The sequence below is a fragment of the Pleurodeles waltl genome, chromosome 6 (genome assembly GCF_031143425.1).
Source record: "Pleurodeles waltl isolate 20211129_DDA chromosome 6, aPleWal1.hap1.20221129, whole genome shotgun sequence".
In the NCBI taxonomy this organism is placed as follows: Eukaryota; Metazoa; Chordata; class Amphibia; order Caudata; family Salamandridae; genus Pleurodeles; species Pleurodeles waltl.
This window is the reverse complement of record NC_090445.1, coordinates 467,932,164-467,955,868: the sequence shown is the minus strand read 5'-3', so window position 1 is coordinate 467,955,868 and position 23,705 is coordinate 467,932,164. Positions and strand designations below refer to the sequence as shown.

The 23,705-nt window shown below is 46.8% G+C and overlaps 1 protein-coding gene across 2 annotated transcripts in view; it reads right to left on the bottom strand.

The window, feature by feature from the left end:
• LOC138299906 (membrane cofactor protein-like) overlaps window positions 1-23,705 on the bottom strand; it is a 637,582-nt gene that overhangs the window by 163,377 nt on the left and 450,500 nt on the right. For both annotated transcript variants that reach the window (XM_069238620.1, XM_069238621.1), the window contains one exon: window positions 7,337-7,412. In XM_069238620.1, the coding sequence (XP_069094721.1) occupies window positions 7,337-7,412 (76 nt within the window). The remainder of the gene's footprint in view (window positions 1-7,336; window positions 7,413-23,705) is intronic.

Below are 23,705 nucleotides of genomic sequence, written 5' to 3'. Positions count from 1 at the left end.
AAAGTCGCCCTGCTGTAGAAGTGGGATGACATCCTGAAGGGTGACCATGTGGAAGTGTTCTGAAAGGATGTATTTGTTTTGAGGCCTGAGGTCCAGTATCAGTCTTAGAGACCTGTCCATTTTTGGGAATCAGGAAGAATAGGGAGTATACTCCTGAACACTGATGCTCAGGAAGAATGGGCTCTATGGCCCCTTTGAGAAGAAGGGCATAGACCTCTTATTTTCGAAAGTTCAAGTGTTCCTGAGAAAGTCTGTGAGTGCTAGGGGAAGCACAGGGAGGAGTGGTGATAAACTCAAGACAATGACCATGTTGGATAGTGACAAGGACCCATTGGTCCGTGATGATGGTGTCCCAGTTGGAGTAAAACTGTTGGAGTCTTCCCCTGACACGAGTTGGATGATCTGGGAAGGTGGAGGTAGTCACTGCTAAGTAGCAGAGGAGGACCCTCACATGGCTGTGCTTTTTCCCCTCCCTTTGTTGTTGGACCCTCTGTAAAAACCTTTGGTGTAGGTGGACTGATGCTGTCTAGGGTATGAGGTAGACACCTCTGAAGCAGAGAACTTATATAAGCCCCTGAACCCAGGGTGACAAAAGCAGCCTGTTTGTGTAGTGGTCTGAAGGGCACCCATGGTTTTGGCACTTTCTGTGTCCTTTTTTTGCTTCTCTAAAGTGTTGTCTACCTGTGACCTGAACAGGTGGTCTTAGCCAAAAATCATGTTGAGGACTACCTGCTGGACCTCAGGTTTAAACCCTGAGCAATGCAGTCAAGCATGCGGTCTTAAAATTATGCTGCTGTTTATGCTGTGAGCTGCAGTGTCAGCTGCATCAAAGGTACACCTAATTGAATTGTTGGAGATGGCTTGACTCTCAGCAACAATCTGTTGTCCCCTTTTACAATGCTCCTTGGGTAGAAACTAAAACAGCTCCTCCATTTCGTCCCAATGGGCCCGGTCGTACCTGGCCAACAGGGCTCATGAGTTTGCTATGTGCCAGTGGTTTGTGGCTTGCACCACCACCCTTTTCCTAGATGCATCGAATCTCTTTCTCTCCTTTTCTGGGGAGGAGAATCCACAGTGGCCTATTAGCCCGTTTACTAGCCATCACTATCACAATGGAGTTGGGTGATACCTGTGCCCTGTTATAGAGCGGGCCAGAGAAGGCCACGTTATACTTTTTGTCCAACCATGACATGATTACTCTGGAGCGGACAGGCTCCTTAAAGATGTCTTCTACATACAGAAGCATGCCAGGAAACATGAGGAGGTACTGTGTATCCCTGTAAGAGTGTTGAACATGACATCCTGCTCAATGGGATCTTTATGCAGCTCCACATTGTGAAATGCAGCTCCTCTGGTAACTACCTCTTGGTAAGAGGTAGTTTCCTCTGGCGGTGAGGGGCGTGCATGGTAGAGGTCAGCGTCATTGGAAGGAATGGGATCAGAGTCATAGGCATCTTAAGGGTCAGTATCATTTTGAGGACCCCCTAAACTCCCAGTGTATGATTGTGGAGAACCCTGAGGAGTGTAATTCCCCTGTGTGGGTGATGTCAGCAATTGTGGAGGAGAAGGGGGTGGAGGTAAAGATGAAGATGGAGGTGGTGGAGGAGGAGGAAGAGGCGGTGGAGAAGGAGGGGGTGGGGGAGAAAGCCTACGTGGAGGACTAGTAGCCTTGTCCTTGATTCTCCTCTTAGAAGGGACAGGAATATCCAGAACCTTTTGAAAGAATAGTTTTGGGAACACAGGAGAGGACCTGTGCCCTCCTGGATCTGGAGCCTGCGCTGTTGAGCGTCCATTTTCTCCAGAATCTGCTCGACTGGAGAATGGGCTGGTGGAATACTGTCCTGAGTCCCTGGTTTCTGACGTTTTTGGCTCTGAAAGCCTGGGTGCAGAAGTTTTTGGTTTCTGAAACTTGGCCAGCACAGAAGTTGAGGCTGGTGGCTGTAGGGTCTGTCCCAAGGTGCAGACTGATACCAAAACGATCACTCGGTCCGAAGCTGTGGAGGTCAAAGTTGAATGCACTGCGTTGGTCTTGGTGTCCATTTTTGTCGCTGAGGCAGAAGGAGGAGCAGCCAAAGCAGTTTTTTGGTACCGACCATGGCCTGATGGCAGTGGTTGACCGGTGACCTCAAGGAAAGGCTGGAAAGTGTTTTTTGGGGATTTATGTCAAACAGCAGGGGCCACAGTACTCACGCGCTGGGTGATTTTGTGGCTTTTGATGTGGGATTTGACGTTCGACTTGGAGCTGTTCTGTCTGGAAAGGGTTCTCCTCCTGCCCAGATTCCTTCTGAGGATGTTTCTTTCCGAAGATGTCAGGGGTGTCATCCGGATTCTTCTGGGCCATTTCCAGCCAAGAAGCTCAAGCAAGGACTTGCAAGCTTTGCAGTTGGCCTCATGATGGTCCAGAGAGAGACAGAGGTTGCGCACAAAGTGTTAGTCTGTGTGCGTAAACTTGGTGTGGCAACAAGTACCGAATCGGAATGGAGTCCGTTCCTTCAGGGATCATTCCCATCTGTGCCGGAGTCACGTGGAAGGTAGACACGAGGAGGGCGCTGGCATCCTGAAGGTGGTCGATCTGTTGGTGCCTGAATCGACAGAACGACTAGAATGCTAAGATGAGAGAAGCACGAACGATAACAATACCGTCAAAATTGGAAAAAGACTGGAAAAAAAAAATCAAACCAAAGAGAGTTCATAGACGTTCGAACCTGACAGCAGAGAGAACACAATCTAACACAGGAGTCGATGCCCATGCCCAAAATCACTTGATCTCCTGAGTCAGAACACTTCTCTGAAGAAAAACAACTTGCACTATGGCCCCGCTCGCCAACATCCTCCGTACCCACGGAATCACCATCATCTCGTACGCAGGCAACACCCAGCTCGTCATCTCCCTCTCCAGGAACCCTTCCACCGCCAAGACAACCCTCCACGCCAGACTCCTCGACACTGCCAAATGGATGACAGCAAGCCACCTCAAACTCAACTCCTACAAAACAGAAATCATAATCTTCGGCCCCAATAAGACAGTATGGGACGACTCCTGGGGACCCACCACCCTAGGACCACCCCCAACACCCTCCACCCATGCACGCAACCTCAGCATCATCTTAGACTCATCTCTCTCCATGGCCAAGCAAATCCACACTATATCATCCTCCTGTTTCAACACCCTTCGCATGCTACGGAAGACTTTCTCATGGATTCCCATAGAAACCAGAAAAACCGTCACCCATGCACTCATCAGCAGCAGATCAGACTACGGAAACGCCCTCTATGCTGGTACCACAGCCAAGCTTCAGCAAAAACTACAGCGAATCCAGAATGCAGCCGCACATCTCATCCTCAACCTCCCACGCCACGAACACATCTCCGCTCACCTCAGATCCCTTCACTGGCTGCCCATCAGCAAAAGGATCATCTTCAAAGTCCTTATCCACGCACACAAATCCCTCCACAACACTGGACCAGCCTACCTCAACGAATTAGTGAACTCCCACGCACCTCCTCTACTCCTCGCTCTGCTGACCATGCCCTCGCCTGTCCCCCGCATCCAATGCACCACCTCCGGAGGCAGATTCTTCTCCTACCTCGCCTCCAAGACCTGGAACTCCCTCCCCACCAACCTATGCAAGACCCAGGACCTCCTGACTTTCAGAAAGCACCTCAAGAAATGTCTTTTTGAGCAGTAAACGGCATCCCCCCTACCACCCTGCCCCACAGCGCCTTGAGACCCTTTCGGGGCTTAATACATTTTTTGACTGATTGATTGTTTGACTACTCTGGACACAACAATAGATTGCAGGAGTATGCAGAGCATGTGCTCTACAGCCACACATGCCTTCAAACTAAGTAATTCCTGTATGCATTTGTGCTTGGGAGGAGACTTAAATCACTATTTCAATAGTCAATATAGCACATAAGAGGAAGACATATCTTGGTCATAAACTATAGCCAGGTTGAATGAGATATTGATAGTTCTGAATGCAACTAACTGTCTCTATGGAAAAGATAACTCCATTTTTATGAGTGTTGAAAGAGGTCATCACCTGGCCCAACCATCCTCTAGTAGTTTCTGAGAATAGAGGTATGAGCAATAGGATGTCAAACGTTTGCTTATTTAGATAGTCTACTATTTTGGTAAGCTTGTAAGCAGCCTAAAACTTGTGTCCTTCATTTTGCACATGTAAGAGTAAGACTGGGATGCTGTTCGTAGTAAAAATGATAATAGAGTGGCAGTGGAAAGAAGGAAGTAGGTTTGAGGATTTTATTGTTAGGCTCTCTAGGAATCATTTGGATGATAAGCCATGGCATGCACCCACATGCTGTAGAATGGAACATAACCTGATATACTACAAGCAGTATTTCAAGCGCCCTCAAACATACTTGGTACTTGCTGCTTGAGGCTAGCAAGAACCAAGACACACCTGTCTAACAAAGGAAAACACTAGCTGCACCCACACTGGTGACAAACTCTTTTCCACTTGGGAATAATAAAAACCCTGTCAATCTACCATAATGCGAAGGGGAAACTAGTACTGACTTGCTGGCAGTTTGCCCCAACTCCCCACTGAAAACTAAAAGCTTCTAAGCAGTTCTAAATCAAGGGTACACCAAGACAAAGGTGGTATCGCCAGGGCCGAGGTGGCAATGCCATCATCCACAATGAAACCATCCTTTGCCCACCACCGTAAACCGCACCATACCACTCATGTAACACCTCAAATTCCAACTTCAAACCAACAGCAAAACCACCATCAGAGACACCCTTGCCTACAGACCTCCAGGACCTCGCCCCAGCTTCTACGACTCCATTCCTGAATTCATCGCCCTGCTCACCATTGACTCCACGCACTACTCCTTCCTTGCAGACCTCAACTTTCACCTGGACAAGCTCAACAAGACCAACACTTCAAACCTCTTGCAAAGCATGGACAACATTGGCCTTTCCTAGATTGTCGCTAACTCCACACACATAGCAGGACACACACTCAACCCCATCTTCACGGCCAGTGACAGATTCAAGTACAGCCATGTCACTGAGCTCACCAGGACAGACCACGCCATCGTCCACTTCACCATCTCGGGATTCCCCCTGCTCCCCTACCAAGTCACCCAACACCCACCACCGCAGCTGGAAAAAAAAATTTAAGCCTCACCGCCGTTCACCCTGACGCATCCACCATCTTAGAACAAGCCGTCAAGAACATCTCCACCAGAATTACCAAATGCGCCAATAGAGTAATCTCCGTCAAATCCACCAAACTCAAGAAACCCTCCAACTAAGCCTGCTGGTACACTGCAGGATTGAGAACCACTAAACGCAAGCATCATGAAGGAGATGGCACGCTACCAAGAAGCCCACGGACCGAGCTACTTTCAAGTCATCCCTCAACCAATACTACCATCTCAAATGGGTCCCCATCAAAACGAGAAGAACCGTCACTCAAACCCTAATCACCAGCTGGATGGACTACAGCAGTGCACTCTATGCAGGAATCACCAAACATCTCCTGAAAGGACTGAAGACAATACAGCATTCAGTTGTCAGAATCATCCTCAACCTCCCCAGATTAACCTACATTACCCTCCTAACCTCAAGGAAGCTTCACTGGCTACCTAATCAGAAGAGATGTCAATTCAAGTTGCTGATACTTTTCTACAAAGCCATACACAACCAAGGACCAGCATACATCAATTACCGCCTGAATTTCCACCAACCCAGCAGACACCTGCGCTACATTTTTCTCTTCCTTGCTCACATAACCCCTGCGTCTGCCAAAGTAACAGTGGAGGTCACTTCTTCTCCTACCTCACTGCCAAGTCCTGGAATAACATACCCCTAAAGGACTTCAGGAAAGGAATTGAGACCTGGCTGTTCAACTGATTCCCCCTCCTGCAGGGTTAACAGCACCTGAAGACCATGGATGTCATTTAGGGGTCACCAGCAGTCGCAGCTGTGAACCCTGGCTTTCCCTTTGCTCCCCTTGGCCCTGCCTTTGCGACCCCTGGCCTCAGAGGTGGGAAAGTCAGTGCCAGGAGCACAGTGACAGCTCGTCCCTATGGACGTCATTTGGGGCTCCACTCTGTTTTCTGTCAAATTTGTATTAAACTAATAGCAAATAATAATTATATTATTCACTATTAGTGCAATAAAAATTGAACAAATGGAATATGTCCTTCCATGTCAGCTCAGGTAAGTAAATAATTGTTTTAAATATATGTTTTGTGCATGCATGTGGCTGAAACTGTGTTTACGTGAGAGAGCGTATCTAAGTGTGAATCTGTGTGTATGTGTAAGTATGTGTGTATGAGTGAAAGTGGAGATCAAAGGTCCTGTGATGTCACTTCTGCTACCTCTGGCATTTCAGTGAATTGACATCCATGCTCAAGACCCTCATGGATAATTAGCCGCACCTTACAAATCCTGCTTGATTGATTGACTGAGAAACAACATGACAAATAGAAAGATTGTAAGTGCACAAAATGAGGATCTTTCTGTCATTTCCAATAAATTACTGAGTCTGTATTTCTCTGAAAATTCATTAAGGAATTAAATCGAAAACGCTTGCTCTAGAACAGTGGTTCCCAACTTTTTGACTTCTGTGGACCCCCACTTTATCATTACCGGAAACCAGGGACCCCCACTGAATCATTAATGGAATCAGAGGACCCCCACTGAGTCATTACTGAAAGCTGGGGGCCTAATCTGTTAGTATTATTTCATTTTCGAAGCAGTCGCGGACCCCCTGAGGAGGCTTTGCGGATCCCCAGAGGTCCCCGCACCACAGGTTGGGAACCACTGCTATAGAACTATACTGGACCTAGGAGTGTGAGTTTGTTTGGATGGCCTGGATCCTCTTTCGAGTATACTAATGGCATCAATGTGAGACTAAGACAGCACTAGAAGCTAAAGAGGTCCCTGATACTTTCCCTATTCTAGGATGCTCAACGCATGCACTAAATAAGTTTGTGTTGATTGCTGACCAAACTGAAAATGCTATTTTTGCTGCAGCCATACTGGGTGGTAACACAAACATTTGTCTTGCTTGTTAAGAGTTCTAATGGGGAATATAGTCAAATCTTTAGATCTATTGACCTACTATAATTAGCTTCTAGGTCATGCCCGTGCACTCTGTAATATTTGGTTACAAAGCACATTAATAACCAAAAGATAGGCAGCAAATGTATATTTCCCATAAACATAGTACAAGGGTCTTGCAAAAAATAACAGATGTTATAAGTCTCTAAGAAGTAATTATGATCCGTTCAGAGGAAACACCAAGAAGACACAAACACTAAGTGAAAAATACATTTAGAAGTATGAAATTCAACTTACCCTTGTTTCTTCTTATTGCAACAGTAGCAAAAGATGAAGGAAGCCAGTATTACAAGAAAAACAAGCAAAATAATACCTAAAGAAAAGAAATGGATACAAACAGGGTTCAGATGATGCATAGATTAATTTCAAAATGATAACAGAACATAGTATTACTACATGGTTTAAGCATGAAACTGTACGACATCTGAGCAGTTGAACTGCATTCATCATAACAGTGTACAACATTTCAGAGCACAACCTGTAGCATTTTATGCTTTAGGTATTTATGGTGGATAGCACCCGATGAATTGATGATTTGTCCATGTTCCCCGAAAAGCAGTATTTCAACAAAGCAGAAAATATATTGCTTTATCAATTAACCTATCTTGATTAGTATGTTTTAATGCAGCATTCCTTGCTTGGGCCGAATTGAACTTCAGATTTCTTCCACCCAATAGTTCATCTCTCTCTGAAAGCTTCCTTTTCCTTGTTCTTTCCTCCTGTTTATTTTTCATCATCCTTCTTATGTCCTTTGCTCTCTGATAACAGTGTGCTCATCTTATTTTATAAAGGTCGTCAAAATACTAGGCATTATTTGTGTATTCAGTTACAGCTGGCAAATCCCATACTGCAGTGTGGTCGATATCGACTGTAGTTGTGGTTGATGCCAATAGGCCATAGAAAAAGCAGGTGTTTGATCATTCTTAAATTAGTTTTGGCACCAAATTTGTGTTTCCTATTTAGGTAATAAGAGTTTTGTCATGTCGTGGCCCTGAGAGTTTGCTTGGGCTGGTCACAGGCTTAGTGAGTGCCGATCATGGCAGAAAAATCACATTAAGAAAACAGATCACAGTGGGACAGGAAAAGACCATGATCTAGGAGGCAGGAATTGGGGATTTGGTGCAAAGTGTGGTCAGAGACTACGCCCGGTGCTGTGGTGGTTGAGAGAGTGGAGAATGTAGTCAAAGCCAATTTCCAGATGACACTGGGCATGATGGAAGATCATGCCCAGTAGGATATGGACAAATGTAGAAAGCAGTCGCAGCTCACAGAAGTTACAGGGCGGAGTGCAGGGGTGGGGGGTACGATTAATGAAAATTTAAATAAATACATTTTTAAAAACTTATGCCGCACCTTCGATCCTTGTTGTCTCAGCAGCAGGCAGGCACAGACTCCCAGCCTACCCTGCGGCCAATCCTAACGCTACTCAAAGCAGCGTTTGGACTGTCTGAGAGCTCCCAGCCAGGACGCTCCCAGGCAGACTGGGAACGTGTGCCTGCTCTCTCCAGCCCGGCAACACAGTGCTGGGCTGGAGAGAGCACAGTGTGCATGTGTGTTTGGCCGGCCCGAGACGGACACAATGCGCACACATCCAACCCCTATTAAAAACAGGTCCCAGGAGTGGCGTCAGCGGGTGGGGGGAGCAGTGGTCCGCAGAGCTTGTGAGGGCCCACAATGGAATCAGAGGTGGATGCAAGGGAATCTGGCGGGCCCATGTGTTAAAGGTGAAGCGAGAACCCTCCAGAGATTGAAATGAGCATTCTCAAAGGTAAAGCGAGAACTCATCCCCTAAACCAGTGATGAGCAATTGCTCTCTTGGTTGGCTGGTTTCTTGTGGGAGATTAGCAAGGTGGGGATGGGAGAGACGCTCGCTCCCTACGGAGGGGTACACAAGCAGCGATCACCATGGGAACTGCCCCGCTTTAAGTCAACACCATCCCCCTTGACACATATGCCAAAACACAGTGGTGCAGTGCACCTGGGCCATGAGAGAGCATGGCGTAAGTTCCCTAGTGCAAACACAGACATACAACTTAAAATTACACTACACACCACATGGCAATGCGAGAAGGCAGAGTGGCATGTTTGCAGAGGGTCAGTCAATCACTATGAGGAATCCTTGGGATTCTTTTAGACTACTGAGGCTCTCCTCACCAACAGTGTAGCACTGGCACTCACATTAAGAAATATTCAGAACTGTTCCAGTGGGATGGGTGTTTGGGAGTACAGGAGGACTGAAGCATCTAAGTGACTCGTAAGATTCAGGCAGAAAGTAATCCAGTCTCAGAGGTAAACAAAGTCTCTCACACGCAGGCCAACATGATCTTTGGAGCTTTATATTGCACAATGTATAACAGAGCAGTGCAATGTGGTAGAGTCAACATGCACAGTGTATAAAGTGATTGTGCACTTTGCAGCCGAAAAAACAGAATCAGATAATTTTGCTGCGTGATATAAGCAGGGCTAGCCCTGCCCTTGGGATGGACTTTCACAAACATAAAAAAAAGTCTAATTAGAAGGACATGCTCAGCAAGAACACAGCTAAGAAACTTGAAGGATTGACAGACACTACTGAAGAGGAATAAGGCTGAGCACACTCACCCCACAACCTCACACAAAATATAGCTAAAGCCCGCATTACACACACATTTATCGAGGACTTATGAGACATGACCTGGAAGATCTGGGACAAAGAGTCTCCACCTTGGAAGATGCAGGAGATGCTCAGGAGGAAGAGCTGGACTTTTTCCAGGGAGAGGTGCTGGAGCTCTGCGATCAAAGTATCAACCTTCAGTACCACAAGATTAGGAAACTAGAACTCGACAAACTAATATATAAATCATAGGCATACACAAAGCTGCAGAAAAGAACATTATAGAGGCTAATGTCAAACGCTTATTACACCTCGTGCTGCCTGGCCTTGCACTGCAAGACATTCAGCTTGATAGAAACCATTGTGCTGGAGGACCCGTCAGCCCGGGAAACAATCCTCCACATGTTCTTACTTGTGTGCACTACTTTAAAGAAAAAGAGGCAATTATGGATGCAGCACGCTGGATTGGCTCAATATTATTTAAAGGGGCCACTATTTGGCTCTATTAAGGCTTACTGCCAAAACATTCTGCAGAGGACATCACAAATCAGACAAGCTACTGCATTCCTGAAAGAGAAAGAACTAAAATACAGGTGGGGATACCCTCTTAGCATAGTCTTCCTCTTAAACACGAAAATGCATATTGTACATACACCACCAGAGGCACAAACTATACTGGAATTACAGGGGCAGTCCTGAGATGCCTCGCCTGCGGAACACCAGTGATCAGGAGAGAATTACACACACACACACCACAGATAGGGGTACCATAAGTTCAATACAGTCTTTGGTCAGACCTTTGGAGGAAGAGATACAACATGAGAGAAAGGCAGCCATAGGTTAGTTACATGTTGATGATACTGATGGGGAGATTTGAACTCTCAATATTTGCGAAGCTACAAATAAATGAGCACCCAATTGAGAGGTCTAACCTGAGATACCACAATGTAAGTGCCCACTGGCATGAATGCCAAGAAGATCATAGGAGAAGAACTCTCTGGAGGCAGCTGAATGAGATGTTGCTAAAGAAGTAAGTTGGGGCGGAATGGGGGTGGGTTGAAACCAGGGCAGGAGCTGGACTTACACATGGTCCCAATGTACTGGACATACAGTATTTACCCAGATAATGGGAACTCCAATGGGTTGAAGGTTTCTCCGTTCTTGGTTGTTTATTTGTTGGGGATCCGATCTGGAGGTAAAATACATATTCACACTCACTACATCTATGAAATTCTGCAATCCCCGGGACAAACACTCACACAGCAGGCCTTATGCTTGGGGTGATTAACAGATACTGAAGTAGTGAAGAGTCAAGGTAAAAATTCTGAGCTTACGTGTTAGGGGGTCTGAATGCCACAGCAAAGAGGGTAGCACTGCTTACAATGCTGAGGGAAACTTACTGTGACGTCCCCAAGGGCAACATATCCAAAGAGAAGGTTGGACCCACTTTAGATCACACTGGTTTACCAGACACATGTTTTCATCTGGTAACAATATGAGAGAGGAAGTGGCAATTCTCTTTGCTAACAAATTTAATTAGAAGAGGCTCAACACACACTATGATACACAATTCCTAGCTGTTCGGATCTCAATAGGTAGCTATACCCTCAACTTGGGATCTACCTCCACTCCCAATGATAATCAAGACAAATTCCTGGGGGAAGCATTTTCTCAAATTATGACATCATCAGTCTCTGAGATTTTGGTGGGTGTGGACCTGAACTTACTAATAGACTGAACAAAAGATTGCAATGTATGACTGAGCTAAACAGGTGCTCTTTCCAAGGGTGGCTTAGAGTGGATGAAGTACCTGGGGTTAGTGGATATTTGGTGTGCATGAAACCCCATCACAACAGAGCTATTCATTTTTTCTGCATCCCACCAATCTTATACTAGGCTACATTACTTCCAAGACATGACAACTCCACTATCCAAAACACAACACAGAAGCACCAAGGCCCCTGCCCTTTCAGATAATTCACCTTTTAAGATCACACCAGTTAGCACCATACTAGATGTCTCCTCCTGTTTGAGATTAAATGGCAATATCTTGAAACACGATTTTGTCATTAACTATGTTAGAGGAAAATTAATCACATTCATACATAATTATGATAACTAGGATACCCAGATCCTGATTTTATGAAATACACTAAAGGCAGTAATACATGGGGAACTGATTTCACTGGCCATAAAGTAGACCAAGAAAGGCGGGATAAAAGACACAAATTGTAAAATTAAGTGGAAGAATTTGAAGACGCACATTAATTGCCAGCTTTATTTCAAAGGAAGAAATAATGCAGCGCAAACTAAGGGCTAAACAACAGAGAGGGGTGATAGAACAAATAATCACAACCCAAGGGAACGTGTCGTTCAAAAATAAGGGGATAGGAGAAGGGTGCAGACAATTTTCCACAGATTTATACTCGACAGAACATCTCCCTATACGCAATATATGGCCAAACATATCAACAAAATACCTTCCATCCCTCACTACCCCAATAATGTGCCACGCTTTATTCTGATAGTATACTGGAGGAGGTTATCACACAGATCTCTAAACTACATATTGGGAAGGACCCATGCCCATGTGGTATCACAGCAGCCATTTAAAAAGATGCTATTCCCACTATTGGATCCAAAACTGAAACGCCTATGTAACTCATTTTCCTATGCTTGCTCACTTCCATCATATATGCACAAGGCCATAATAACAGTGCTCTACACACCTGGAAGGGACCCTACACAATGTGCATTATATAGGCCCATAGTATTGTAAACAATGTTTAGAGGCATCTTACCCCCGAGATAAAGCACTTCTTACCAGGAAGTTCTCTACAACTTCCTTTCTTGAAGCAAAATTTGGTTGAAAGGACATTTGGGATGGAGGGGTGGATCAGGAAAATCCTTTTTTCCATGTTGTACATCAGTGTGGCTGCTGTTTAGGATGGCTAAATGTTAGTGGTGTGGAGTGTCGTAGCATGCAGTGGGGGAGTAGAGTATTGTAGAGTGAAGTTGAGGGAATAGAGTGAAGTTGAGGAAATAGAGTGCCGTAGAGTTGAGTGGAGGAGGGTAGAGTTCAATGGCAGTGGGGCAGATTGGTTTGTAATGTAGTGCAGCAGTTGGTTTTGGACTAAAATGGGGCAGACTGTTTTGAAATGGAGTAGGGAAGATTGTTTTGGATTGGAGTGGGGCAGACTGTTTTGGATTGGAGTGCCGCAGATTGGACTGGGGCAGTTTGGGGTGAGGTGGACTGGATTGGAGTGGGTGGATTGTACTGGAGTGGGGGAGATTGGACTGGAGTAAGGGGACTGGAGAGGGGCAGATTGTTTCGGATTGGAGTGGGGCACACTGCTTTGGCTTGAAGTGGGGCAGATTGGAGTGTTTTGGATTGGAGTAGGGCATATTCTTTTGGACTGGAGTGGGGTAGATTGTTTTCGATTGGAATAGGACAGATTGTTTTGGAATGGAGTGTGGCAGACTGTTTTGGATTGGAGTGGGGCAGATTGTTCTGGACTGGTGTGGGTGCACATTGGTTGGGGGCAGAATGTTTTGGATTGGAATGGGACAGGTCATTATGGACTTGAGTGGGGAAGATAATTTTGGATGGGAATGGGGCAGATTGTCGTGGATTGGAGTGGGGCAGATTGAACTGGTGCTGATTGGAGTGGGGCAGATGGTTTGGATTAGAGTGGAGCAGATGGTTTGGATTAGAGTGGGGAAGATGGTTTTGGATTGGAGTGCGGGCAGGTTGGAGTGGGACAGACTGTTTTGGATTGGGGCAGATTGGATTGGAGCAGATTGTTTTGGTTTGTGCTCGGACAGATTGGAGTGTGGCAGATTGTTTTGGATTGGAGTGGTGGGGCAGATTGTTTTGAATTTGAGTGGGCCAGATTGCTTTGGATTATAGTGGGACATATATTTTGGATTGTAGATGGGGCGGATTGTTTTAGATTGGAGTGGGGCATACGGTTATGGAATGAAGTAGGCAGATTGTTTGGGATTAGAGTTAGAGAGATTGGAGTGTGGCAGATTGTTTTGGATTGGAGTGGGGCAGATTGTTTTGAATTTGAGTGGGCCAGATTGTTTCAGATCGGAGTGGGGCAGATTTGAGTGGATCAGACTGAAGTGGGGCAGATTGGAGTAGGGAGGATCATCGTTGTAGGAGGCTGGCACAGTATATGGTGTACACACATAGGTGAGGCACCCTCTAATGAGTCCAGTCAACCCTTAGTGATGGTGCAGGTGGCTCTAGATAACCAGAGCTCTATTAAGGGTAGCTGTGGGTAGCAGCTAAGGCTTATCCAGGAGGGTGGACTGTATTGGAGTGGGGAGGATTGGACTGGAGTGAGGTAACTGGAGTGGGCAGAGTGTTTTGGATTGAGGTGGGGCAGAATGGAGTGAGCAGACTGTTTTGGATTGGAGTGGGGCAGATTGTTTTGGTTTTGCTGTGGGGCAGATTGGAGTGGAGCAGATTGTATTGGAGTGGGTTCACATTGGTTGGGGGAAGAATGTTTTAGATTGGAGTAGGGCAGATTATTATGGACTGGAGCAGATGGATTTGGGTGCGAATGGGGCAGAGTACTGTGGATTGGAGTGGAGCAGATTGTTTTGTTTTGGAGTGGGGCAGATCGGAGTGGTGCAGACTACAGTGGGGCAGATTGGGGTGAGGTGGGCTGGATTGTAGTGGGGTGGATTGGATTAGAGTAGGGCAGATTAGATTGGAGTGGGGGGAACTGGAATGGGGCAGATTGTTTTGGATTGGAGTGGGGCAGACTGGAGTGGGGGATATTGTTTTAGGTTGAAGTGGGACATACTGTTATGGAATGGAGTAGGCAGACTGTTGTGGGTTGGAGTGGGAGAGACTGGAGTGCCGCAGACTTTTTTGGATTAGAGTGGGGCAGATTGTTTTGGATTGAACTGGGGCGGAATGGAGTGAGGCAGATTAGATTGGGGCAGATTGGAATAGGGTGGATAATGGTTGTAGGAGGCTGGCTCAGTATATGGTGTAGACACATAGGTGAGGCACCCTGTACTAACTCCAGGCAATCCTTAGTGATAGTGTAGGTGGCTCTAGATAACCAGAGCTCTCTGAAGGGTAGCTGTGGAGAGCAGCTAAGGCTTATCCAAGAGGATGTAAAGTGATCGTAAATACCACACAGATCAGTCAGTGATGTCCACACAAGAAAGAACCACACCAGTGTTAGAAAAATAGTTTATATTTATTATAACACACACACTCTAGAACTAACTTTGGTATATTTCCTAACCGGAGAAATGAACATATAAATATATACTTAGCAACAGGTAAGTAAATGCATAGAATAACATGGGCCCCTATAGTAGTTCCCTATAGTATAGGGGGGTGAGGATGGGGCAAACCATATATTAAAAAAATGGAATGCAAAAATCACTCCCAACCCACACTATCACCCAAGGACCCTTAGGTATGCGGAAGTACTAAAACCCCAAAGGTAAGAAGGTAAGATTTCCCCAGTCCCCTGTGTGCAGAGTTGTAACCCCGTTCCATAGGATAACATGGGGAAGGTGTGGTTGTTTTTTTTTCGCTTTTAAAGACCCTTCCCAGAGGACCCTGAGAAAACCCATTGGGACAAGGGAGGTTGGATTGTGTCCCCACCTGTGAATAGGAGTACCCACACCGGGGAGCCTAGGTGCTTAGGGGTGAAGTTGTGTCAGAACCTCTCTTTGAAGTCAACGGGGACCTCAGTTGTCCAGTAGCTGTTGTGACCAGAGGACCAGGTCGGTGGAACCCAGGCATGAATTCCTGAAGAAGGGGACCTAAGGAAAAATGGGAAAGAGTCCAGACCACCCAGAGGTGCAGCGGGGCAATGCCCACCCTTCTTGGATATGCTTTCCTGCTGGACAAAGAGGTGCAGCTGTGGAGTCCAGGAGATGTAGGAAGATACCAGGAGCCGTCCACGAGCTGTCCCACGCCGGTCGTCAAATTGCAGAGGGGTCAGTGGTCAGCAGGACCACCAACAAGCCTTGACAAATGCAGAGAAGCGTTGCATGGAGTTTGCAGGATTTGTGGGGACCAGCAAGGTCCAGGTGACCCAACCTTGGCAGGTAGTTCAGGGCCAGCACCCAGGAGAGCTAGCAGGAATCGATGGAGCCCCCAGCAGGAACCTCTGACAGCAGGCACAGGGAGTCACAGGATGGCCTCAACAGCACAGCAAAAAGGGATGCCTATGTCGCAGGAGCTGCAGAGAGGAATTTGTTCTTGGAACTGGAGAGTGCCGGAGACCAGGGGTTCTTGGAGCTACGAGGTCTTCGGACTGAATAGCCAACAAGCCTTGGCAAAGACAAGCAGGTGTGTTGCACAGGGGTTCCAGCCAAGCAGCTTCAGTGAGGGACCACGGACTTCCCATTTTCAAGGAAGATAGGTCAGACCTCTGGTGAGTCACAGAACCACCACCTGTGTTGTAGAGCCTCAAAGAGTCTGTGGGACAGCAGGATCCACAAGCTGGTTGTCATGGTTGAGGTGCCTGAGGATGCAGGGAAGTGCCTCCTTCACTACAAGGAAGATTCCTGGTTGCTTTCCAAAGTACAGGAAGAGTTCCTGTGATTCTTGAGGATGCATGGCCATGGAGTTGCAGAAGTCTTTGCAGAACTTGGAAACAAAGTAAAAGTATGAGCCCTCCTACTGGTTACAGTCTTGCTCTTGGTTCCAGCGAAGAACAGCAGCGGTTCCGGTGTTTAGGTTGCTGAAGTATCTTGCAGAGGAGACTTCCAGATGGTTACGGAAGTCTTGCAGGGGAATCTAGGGTCCCACCCTCAGGGGAGCCCTTACGTAACCCAAGAGGGGGGTTGGACACTTACTGCAGTGTTCCACCTAACAGAGGGGGTCAGGGACGCCACCCAGCTGAACTGACCAGTCAGATGCTCCCAGGGGCCTCTGCTTATCTTATTTCCAAGTTGGCAGAATCAAGTGGCTACCTGGCAGAGCTCTGAGCACCTCCCAAATGGAGGAGCTGGACAGGGGAGTGGTTACTTCCCTGCCCTTTGTGTGGTTTCTTGCCAGAGCAGGAACCAGGCGATCCTGCACTGGTGTGAACAGGTTTATGCAAGGAGGGCACCTAATGTGCCCATCAAATCAGTCTGGTGACGCTCAGAGACACCCCCACCCCAGCCCAGAGACACCTATTTCTAAAGAAGAAATCCTTTCTTCTGCCTTCCCCTGCGATAAGCTCAGCAGCAGGAAGGCAGAACAGTGTCTGGGGTCGGCAGCAGCATGGGCTGGCATGCAGACCCTGCAAGGCTGTAGAGGGAGACTTTGGGGGATCCCCTAGGAAAACCCCAGAAAACATGGTATCATGCAACTAGCACTGGAATTGGTGTTGTTGCATGATTCCAACATGTTTGATCCCAAAAATGCCTATGCTGGGTGAATCCATTAAGTAGTTCGACAAGTCGTGTTGATCAGTGTCCACTACATACCTGGCTTCCCCACACTTACAAAGCCCAGGAATTGCAGGGGCGCCTCACACTTAGAACCATGGAGCCTGCCCTTAGGATGAAGGACCTACTTTAGTGGTGACTTACTGGGTCAGAATGCAGTGACCATGATATAAGGCAAATCTTATGTCTGGAGTGCACTGTGCACCATTTCACACAGGCTGCAATGGTAGGCCTGAAGTCACAGTTTTCATGGGCCCCCGCATGGGTGACACAATGCATGGTCCAGCCCATGAGGGAATCCTGGTGTATCAATGCCCTGGGTACCTAAGTAACATATACTAGGGACTTACTAGGGGCTTTCGTGGGTGCACCAGTATGCCAACTGTGGGCTTTAAAAGTTACCATACAACTAAATGTAGGGGAGAGAACGCAGACACTGTGGTCCTGGTTAACAGTCTACACATACTGACACCAGGCAAAAACTGGGGACAACTAGGACAGAAAGATACTAGTTTCCTACAATTGTGAGGTGGACTGTATTGTAGTGTGGCCGATTGTTTCTGACTGGAGTGGGCAGATTGTTTTGGAACAGAGTGAGTCAAACTGTTTTGAACTGGAGTAGGGCAGATTGTTTTGTAGTGGAGTGGGGCCAATTGTTTTGTATTGGAGTAGGCATATTGTTTTGGACTGGAACGAGGCAGACTGCTTTGGATTGACGTGGGGTAGATTAGAGTGGGAAAATTCTTTTGAATTGGAGTGGGGCAGATTATTTTGGATTGAAGTGGGTCAGATTGTTTTGGATTTGAGTGGGCATATTATTTGGATTGGAGTGGGGCAGATCAGTTTGGGGAACATTGTTTTGGATTGTAGTGGGACAGACTGTTTCTGATTGGAGTGCAGCATATTGTTTTGGACTGTAGTGGATTATACTTGAGTGGGAAGACTGTTTTGGATTGGAATGGGGCAGAGTGAATTGGGGCAGACTGTTTTTGTTTGTACTGGGACAGACTGTTTGGGACTGTAGCGGGCAGACTTTTTGGATTGTAGTGGGGAAGACTGAAATGGGAAATATTGTTTTGATTCTGAGCGGGGCAGACTGTTTAGAATGGCATAGGCAGATCGTTTTGGATTGGACTGGGACAGACTGAAGTGAGGCAGAGTGTTTTGGGTTGGAGTGGGGCAGATTGTTTTGGACTGGGGTACATTGCATTGAGGCAGATTGTTTTGAACTGGAGTAGGGCAGATTGTTTTAGATTGGAGTGGGCAGGTTGGAGTAGTGCAGATTGTTTTGGATTGCTGTTTGGAGTTGGGAACGTTTTTTGGATTGTATTGGGCAGATTGTTTTGGATTGGAGTGGGGCAAATTAGAGTGGGGTGGTTCATGAGGACTGGAGTGGATCAGGGTGAGCTACATGGTTTGGAGTGGGGAGGACTGGATTGGAGTGGGGTGGATTTGGGCGTACTGCACGGTTATGTTTTAAAGTATAATTACGAAAATTACACGTAAGAAAGAAACAATATTGCTTTGCAATATTTAGAACAAGATAATAGTCATCTTTTGAGAACAGCGGCCACCAGCAAAAACAAAACATGAGCGCAAAGTGAAAAAAAAAAGACCTGGCAAAATAAAAACAAGCATCTGCAATGCAACTGGTCCAGCGTTTGCTCAAGTTAGAGTTATTCGCATTTTAAACTCCTAACCAGACTTTTCTTGCCACATAAACTGAAAAGTAAAACAGTTTCAAATAAGCGAGCCCATGACCACCATGAAGCGTGACGGAGACACACAAAAGGAAACAGGAATTCGTTTGCAGTGAAACGTATGGGCAAAAGTGCAATTATCCATGTAACTGGCAAAAGTGCTCGACTACTGCCCAGCGAGAGCGCGCTGCCTACAAAATAAAGAGAAAAAGTAGTCCAGAACCCATACAGAAAACATGGAGCCTCATATGTTTTCAGTAGTTGGCTGGTGCGCTTGACGAGGGCTAAACACCGGAAAAGGGATGACGTATGCACGCCTTCCACTAATGAACTGAAGCGAACTGTAAAAGGGAACCACAGGAACCAACCAAACTCATGGGTGTGGTTAAAAGTCCACAGAGAGATTACACCAGGGACAGAGTGCTTTGCGCTCAACCCTAAAAAAGTTAACTATAGAAAATAAAACTTCTCTGTGTTTTTGTGTCCTGCTGGGTACGCTTTTGCCAGCCACACACCTTTAGTTTGCAGGGCACTATAAGTTAAAAAAAGAAAACATGAGTGCAAAGTGAGGAAAAAAAGACTTGGCAAATAAAAACTTTACAGAAAAGACAACTTCACAATTATGTTTGTCCTGTTGGGCACGTTTTTGTAGTCATGCGCCTTCTGTTTGCAGAGCGTTAGTAGTTAAAAGAAGAAAATAGTACCTCAATCACTCCTGAGGTGAAGATACTAAAAACCAATTATCACATTATGTGAGATCACTCATCAAGCCAGAAGTCATCAAGTACGCATTCATCACATTCATCTCATATATTGCATCAAATATCACTCTCCCTCTAGATTTGCTTTGATTTCAGAACTTGCAGGTAACTATAAATATATATGTACAGTTATTTTTAGCATCTTTATACCATGCCGTCTTTTGCCATTCCAGCCAAGAACTACTGCCAGTTCAGACTCCAGGAACGGGGGAAGAGTCCTTTCCCAAACTGCCCATCCACATTTTTGCAGAAGACTCCAGGACAAAAAACGGACTCATCATGTAGAACTGGATATATCTGTGGTGGTACTGAAAGGGTAGTTGTCGCCCTTAGAATTAGTAGGCTATCATAGATGGTGAAAAGGCCTTTAACTTGAAGTCAATGGTAAACACTGAAAATGAAGGGTGCACTCTGGGCCTGCTGTGGCATTGGTACAAACCTCACAGTGACGAGCAGCCAACAATGGCCCACATTCACTATCATCTATCTAAAGTAGGAGAGTACTATGAACTAAATTAAAAGCAGGAGCAGATCGGCAGCCCTCCTTTACAGATTTCTTACACCATATTATTGTTTAAACTCACCCCACCACCACCACCTATGAGCTTCTGAGCACAGAATATACTCAGTGTATATATGTTGTATTTTTATTGTTTTGTAGGAGATACCCCACTTTGCAGTCCCTGCAATTTCTGTGGGCAGGATCAACCAAACTAATTTCTACGGAAACAAAGGGATGGCCAATGAATGTAACTACAGACTAGGTACATTGTGGATGGCTGATGACCATAGCAATGATCGATGCATAGCATACTGTCATTTTCCGATGCAACTGGAAGTTCAATCCATGTTGAAAGGGCAAACCCACCATACAGGCATGCTTCTTTTAATGATTACCACTTACAAAACAATATGAGACAGATAATACTCCCTTACGAATAATTAAACGAGGCTGGTCATTTGGAAAACCCAATGCCTGAATTTCAATGTTAAGAACTTGGAAAAAAGATCAAGGTGGAAGATTTAACGCACAGCTTGCGGAAGTGTACGCCTACCTGCAGCACTGTTTTTTGGCGATCCCACTGATGACTAAGCAAAGATTTTTGAAAGGACCAGTATCATAACGTTCAAATGGGTAAATTATTACCAGGAAGATATAATCCCACAAGACCAAAGAGCGGTCAGAGAAATCAAGATAAGCCTCAGCTGGTAAAGGTTCTTTATTTACTGCTCAGTGGAGGCTGTCTCATAGTGAAGATAATTCAAATCATTAGTTGAAGCACTCCAGGAAGGTTCTAACTGCACATCCTGACACTTCTCACAATTTCTGTATAATTTCTCGCTTATATAAAAGGCAGACAATGCAGAGACTGGAGACCCTTAAGCACATCAACGCTAATATATGGCAGCACAACATTCCACCCGTTAGTAACATTCCACTAGAGGAAGCTAAACTGTCAGGGATCAGCAAATTTGGTGATGGGAGGGCAGGATCGGCCTCTGGGGTCCCACTCACGAAAACAATAAACAACTGTGAATGAGAATGGATGATATAAAATCAGGTCGTAAAACTGCACTGAACAACATAGTCCCTTATCAAAACACTAGTGGATGCTTCAGCACTTGCACACTTACACTGAGCAATCTTTTTATCAGTTTTGAACTCTTGTGGTATTCACTATTGAATTGCCTAATGGAGAGATTCACATTCCTATTGTTGGGGAGAAAGAGTCTGTGAAAGGTTGTGAGCAAAACAATAAAATTGAGGGTGTCCTTGAAAATTAATCCTCTATCCCAGAAATAATTGCTTTCTTGTCATTCTATTATGGTAGTTTGGTCATGTTCCAAATTTTCAAATGTTGATATTTAGGTTCATTTAACGTGACTGTTGCTCAAAATGTCTTTAGCAGGTGTGTCTTATCCCCTTGAAACTTACGTATTTACCAAGTTGTGGATCATTACGTCACAGCTCTTATGACATCCTCCTTTGAGCCATCATATTTACTTCTCAGCCTTTCTTCAAACATCAGTCAAACGTGACAGTTCTGAAATATTTTCATGTCAGTGTCTCAAGGCTCTAGTATTGTGCATATCCAGGCAATATTCTACATCCTGTCACCTATGGTGGTTGGCAACCAGAATGCTTTTAATGTATTGAGTGCTGAGGAAACGTTTTGTGAGTCTCATATCAACTGGGGTTACTGGGCTCATAATGTAAAAACCTATTGCCACTGGCATCCTGGGGCTTTATCTTATTGTTGAACCCAAAGAGGAGTACACCCATTAAACACTTAACATTTGGGGTAAGGATAAGCCATCCAATTGTAACAGTGGAATTCATTCACCACCGGTGCCCTAGGTTCTTTAACTTACTGTGGAATCCAATATTTGGCACCATATACACCCATTCAATACTTCACTGTGAGGGCAGCAAAGATAAGTGATCCAAAAACTGCTCAGGAAGGAGATGAGGGTAAACGCTCAGAATTCAATGGAACATATAATAACAATCAATAAAAGATTTTCCAACCAGTGTTTTTACTGTACCACAAACCGTACAGATGAATTGTACCAGACAAAAGGAATAGTTTCTTACATATAACTCCAGTTCTCTCGTAGGGGTATTTCCATGATACTTATAAGCGCTGAATAATTATGCCAGCCTGCAGGGACCCTGGGGCATTTCTCTGAAAATATCTTCTTAAGTGTTGACGTTCCCCTTCCTTCAGGAAGGCCTGCAAAGTCCCATCTGTCTTCCGCCGCCATCCACGCTGTGTCGGAGTTGTCTCCTTGGGCCTTGGCAAAGGTGGGGAGAATCCAGGAATCCCCGCAACAGCCCCGGGCGGCCGAGGGGGCACCCAGGAGACAGGTGCCCGACACAATTAACGTGGCGGCCGGCTCACCGCTGCGGCGTGGTGCTGCCTGGGGTTGGGTCGCCGGCCGGCTGGCCGTGGCTACTCCTTGGGGCCTTGGTGGACCCTGGGCGGACTAGACCCATGGGGCCGGATGGGGGCGCCTGAGGGACGGACAACCGTGGCGGCGGCCAGCAGACGTATAGTGGCCGACGTGGGAGCCGAAACACGGCGGCGCTGGCCTGGTTGGTCGTGGCTGCTTGGAGAGAAGCTGGCGGGCCGTGGATCGGTGGCCGGGGCGGTGGCGCTCCTGGGGCCCTGACGGCAGCCGCCCTGGGCTCTGGCCGGGCAATGGGCTGGTGAGCCGCCTGTGCCGGAAGTGCATTCGGCACTGGAGACACCACGGTTGCCCGGCTACAGGAGGGTTTGTGCCAGCCCTCTCTCTCCCCCTGTGCCTGCCCCCTTCTGGTGGTGCCTTGAATCTGAAGGACGGCACCCAGTGGGGCCTGGGGACGGCCGGTTGCCTTGAGGCCCCCGGGGCTACGCCCTGACCTGCGGAGGAGAGAATGGCCCTCGCTGAAGGGGCGCCGGTCTGGCTGGGCTGGCCCCTTGGCCTGGGAGTACGGTGAGGCTAGATTGCAGGCCCTGGTGCCGACTCGGGGAGACCGCTGCGCTTGTGGCTGGACTTCATAGAGACGGAGCAGACGTGCCCTGGGGCTCTCCTGGTGTGCGGTACACGACACGCCTGTGAGACGGACCTGTGGAGCTATGGGGAAAGACAGGCAGGCCAAACCCTCCTTTTCCCAACCCCGCATTGACCGGTTCACCACCTCGGCCGTGACAGGCAGTGGCATGGGGGATTCCACCCTGGCTGACCAGATCAAGGGGGGACACTTATAACATCCTACGCGCCATGCAGTCCTCCCAGGCGGTTGTACAAAATAAAATTGGAGAGGTCAGAGTCAACATTGCACTGCTGCACCAAGATCTTCAGAATGCCTCAGCGCGAATCACTGAGGCGGAAACCCGTGCGTCGACCGTGGAAGATGAGGTTCGGGATCTTAAAAAGAAGGTTTCCTGCCTTCTCACTAGCACACATGAACTGCAACAATGAGCAGAAGATGCAGAAAACCGCTCACGCTGGAATAACCTGCGCTTTGTGGGCTACGCCCTGACCTGCGGAGGAGAGAACGTCCCTCGCTGAAGGGGGGCCGGTCTGGCTGGGCTGGCTTCTTGGCGTGGGAATACGGTGAGGCTAGATTGCAGCCCCCAGTGCCGACT